The 2,825-nt window shown below is 29.3% G+C and overlaps 1 protein-coding gene across 2 annotated transcripts in view; it reads left to right on the plus strand.

Annotated features, from left to right (window-relative positions):
- The first annotated feature begins 12 nt into the window (after positions 1 to 12).
- LOC100571080 (52 kDa repressor of the inhibitor of the protein kinase-like) overlaps positions 13 to 2,825 on the plus strand; it is a 3,947-nt gene continuing 1,134 nt past the window's right edge. The window contains exon 1 of one of the 2 annotated variants that reach the window (XM_003243590.4): positions 13 to 2,527. In XM_003243590.4, coding sequence (XP_003243638.3) covers positions 301 to 2,527 — 2,227 coding nt within the window. In that variant the 5' untranslated portion in view covers positions 13 to 300. The remainder of the gene's footprint in view (positions 2,528 to 2,825) is intronic. The other variant, XM_016803354.2, reaches the window with a different exon arrangement.

A 2,825-nucleotide genomic window follows, 5' to 3' on the forward strand; every position in this document is an offset into this window, starting at 1 on the left:
CGTGGTAAAAATGTACATACATTTTTCTTTGTGGTACATATGTCGTCATGTAGATCACTGGCAAACTAGATTCCCATGGGTCATTAGTCCCCGGTAACCTAGTTGACGGGGTATCAAAGTGGTCGATCACCTGTTATTATCTATGATAACTGACTCCAGCTATCAGCATGATTGTACATAAACGGCTATTTTTTTATATAGTGGTTGCGACTTGCATTTCTTCATATTATGTTTTATAGTGTTATAATAATTAATTAGTCATTCATTGTTAAGTTTTGCTGTCTCAATTCTCAGTACGATATGTCTAATTTAATGAACCAGTGGTTAAAGCGCAAAGAAGTCTGCATTGATAATACAGATAGTACAAACAAAAAAAAAAAAATTGAGACAATTGTTACTCCGTCTACATCTTTTGGTTCATCTACATCAAATAGTTTAGTAAGTTTAGTTAATATTAATGACATTGATAGTACCTCCTATGAACTAGATATCGCATATTTTTTAAAAGACTCTAATAAAATTTGTTCTGACCATGATCGTGCAACATTAATAACCATGGATAATTTGCCCAAAACCGATTTTGTTCTTCCTTTTTCTGTCCATATGAAAAAAGGTAAAGAAGAAAAAAGATACCTAAACAAAAGTTATTTTGAAAAATATAAATGGTTAACTTTTTCTAAAACAATGTCAGGACTGTATTGTAAATTTTGTGTTTTATTCGGTGATAAAGGAGGGAGATACAAAACGGTTACATTAAGTAAATTTGTTTCTAAACCATTGCAAAAGTACTCTAAACTCTTAGGAAAAGATGGAGATCTTGAAGTACACAGCAAACATATTTATCACATAAATTGTGTTCAAGTTGCTGATGATTTTATAAAAACGTTTAATAATCCTCAAAAAGAAGTAATAAATTTAATAAACAGTGAAAGAATGAAGCAAATAACAGAAAATCGAAATCGTTTAAAACCCATAATAGAGTCTATCATATTCTTAGGTCGTCAAAATATTCCATTACGGGGTCATCGAGACCATGGAGACTTTTTTGAAAATTACAATGAAGGTAATTCTATTGTAAATAATGGAAATTTTCGTGAACTTCTCAACTACAGAATAAAGGCTGGGGATTTAGTTTTAGAAAATCATTTGAAGACAACACACTCTAAAGCAACCTATATAAGTCCTGTCATTCAAAATGAACTCATTGATTGCTGCAAATCAATAATTATAGAAAACATTTTAGAGGAAGTAAAAATATCAAAATATTATAGTATTATTTTTGATGAGACCACTGACATCAGTCATACATCACAAATGAGTTTGGTACTCCGATATGTATCTAAAGGGGTTGTGAAAGAAAATTTTATTTCTTTTATTGATTGCCATGCTTATGCATATAATAAAAAATGTACTTTAATTGGAGATGATGAGGATGAAAATGATAGTATTAAAGAAAAAGATATCAATTTTGAACCAAAATTAAATGGTGACATTTTGGGTGAAACAGTAATTTCTTTATTAAAAAATTATGGCCTTGACCTACAATATTGTGTTGGAGTTGGAACTGACGGCTGTTCGGTAATGGTATCAGAAGTGCGAGGCGCAGTTAAAAAAATTCAGTCATATGCCAACAATGCTATCCATAGCCCTTGTTCAAACCACGGTCTGAATTTATCTATATCTAAGTCATCTACAGTTCAATCTATTAGAAACAGTGTCGGACTAATGAAAGAAATATTACAGTTCTTTAATTGCTCATCAAAAAGAAATTTTGTTTTGAAAACAATTTTGAATGGTCAGCCACGTTTAATAAGCTTATGTGAGACCCGTTGGACTGAACGCCATGATAGTGTTATGGTATTCAAAACATCTATACCATATATAATAAAAAGCTTAACAAAAATTTCTGAATGGCAAGAATCTGATTCATCGTCTAAGGCTAGAACTTTATTAATAGCTTTATGTAGTTGTGACTTCATAATTTCAATTCATACTTTAGCAAATATTTTATGTGTGACAGCACCTCTTAGTCGTATTCTCCAAGGTATGAACAATGATATATTAAATGCTAAAAACTGTATTGATGATATAATATTTAGTTTAGAAAATAAACGTACCAATTGTCTACAAATATTTGGAAATATATATCAAGAGTGTGTGTTGTTAATGAACGAAATGGATATTGAAGTTAAAACCCCTAGATTATCAAAATATCAAACAAAACGCTCTAATCATCCAGTAAATAATATAGAAGAATATTATAGAGTATCAATATTTATACCATTACTGGACAATATCCTAGAAGATTTAAGATCAAGATTTATAAGAAAACAAAATAAGATGTTATTAGATTTATGTTTGTTCATTCCACGCTACATCACTGTCATTTCTAATGAAGATTTTAAAAAAATAACAGAAGCTGCCACAGAATTATTTTTATTTAATGAGGAAGACTCTATTGATCAAATGGAGCTACAAACAGAACTAGAGATTTGGAAAACTAAGTGGCAACGAATAAAATCTGATGGTAAATAATTGTTGTAATTATACTTTTCTTAAAATTTTATTTATTAATTGTTTTATAATTTTGTTTAAGGTCATGACTAGGGCTAGGATTTTGTAGCATTTGCATTTTCTTTCATAGTAGTACAGGACATAGCTAATCAAAAACAAAATTCGATTCATTCATCACAGAGTTCAAATATGCTATTTTAATTTTGCTTTTTTTTCATTTTCTTATGATATTTGTAAATAAATGCTTTTTTGGTACTTTTTTGTCAGTTTATTAGCTTTTTAATTAGTTTTTGTAAATTATACGCATATTT

This window comes from Acyrthosiphon pisum, chromosome X, assembly GCF_005508785.2.
Source record: "Acyrthosiphon pisum isolate AL4f chromosome X, pea_aphid_22Mar2018_4r6ur, whole genome shotgun sequence".
NCBI classification, from domain to species: Eukaryota; Metazoa; Arthropoda; class Insecta; order Hemiptera; family Aphididae; genus Acyrthosiphon; species Acyrthosiphon pisum.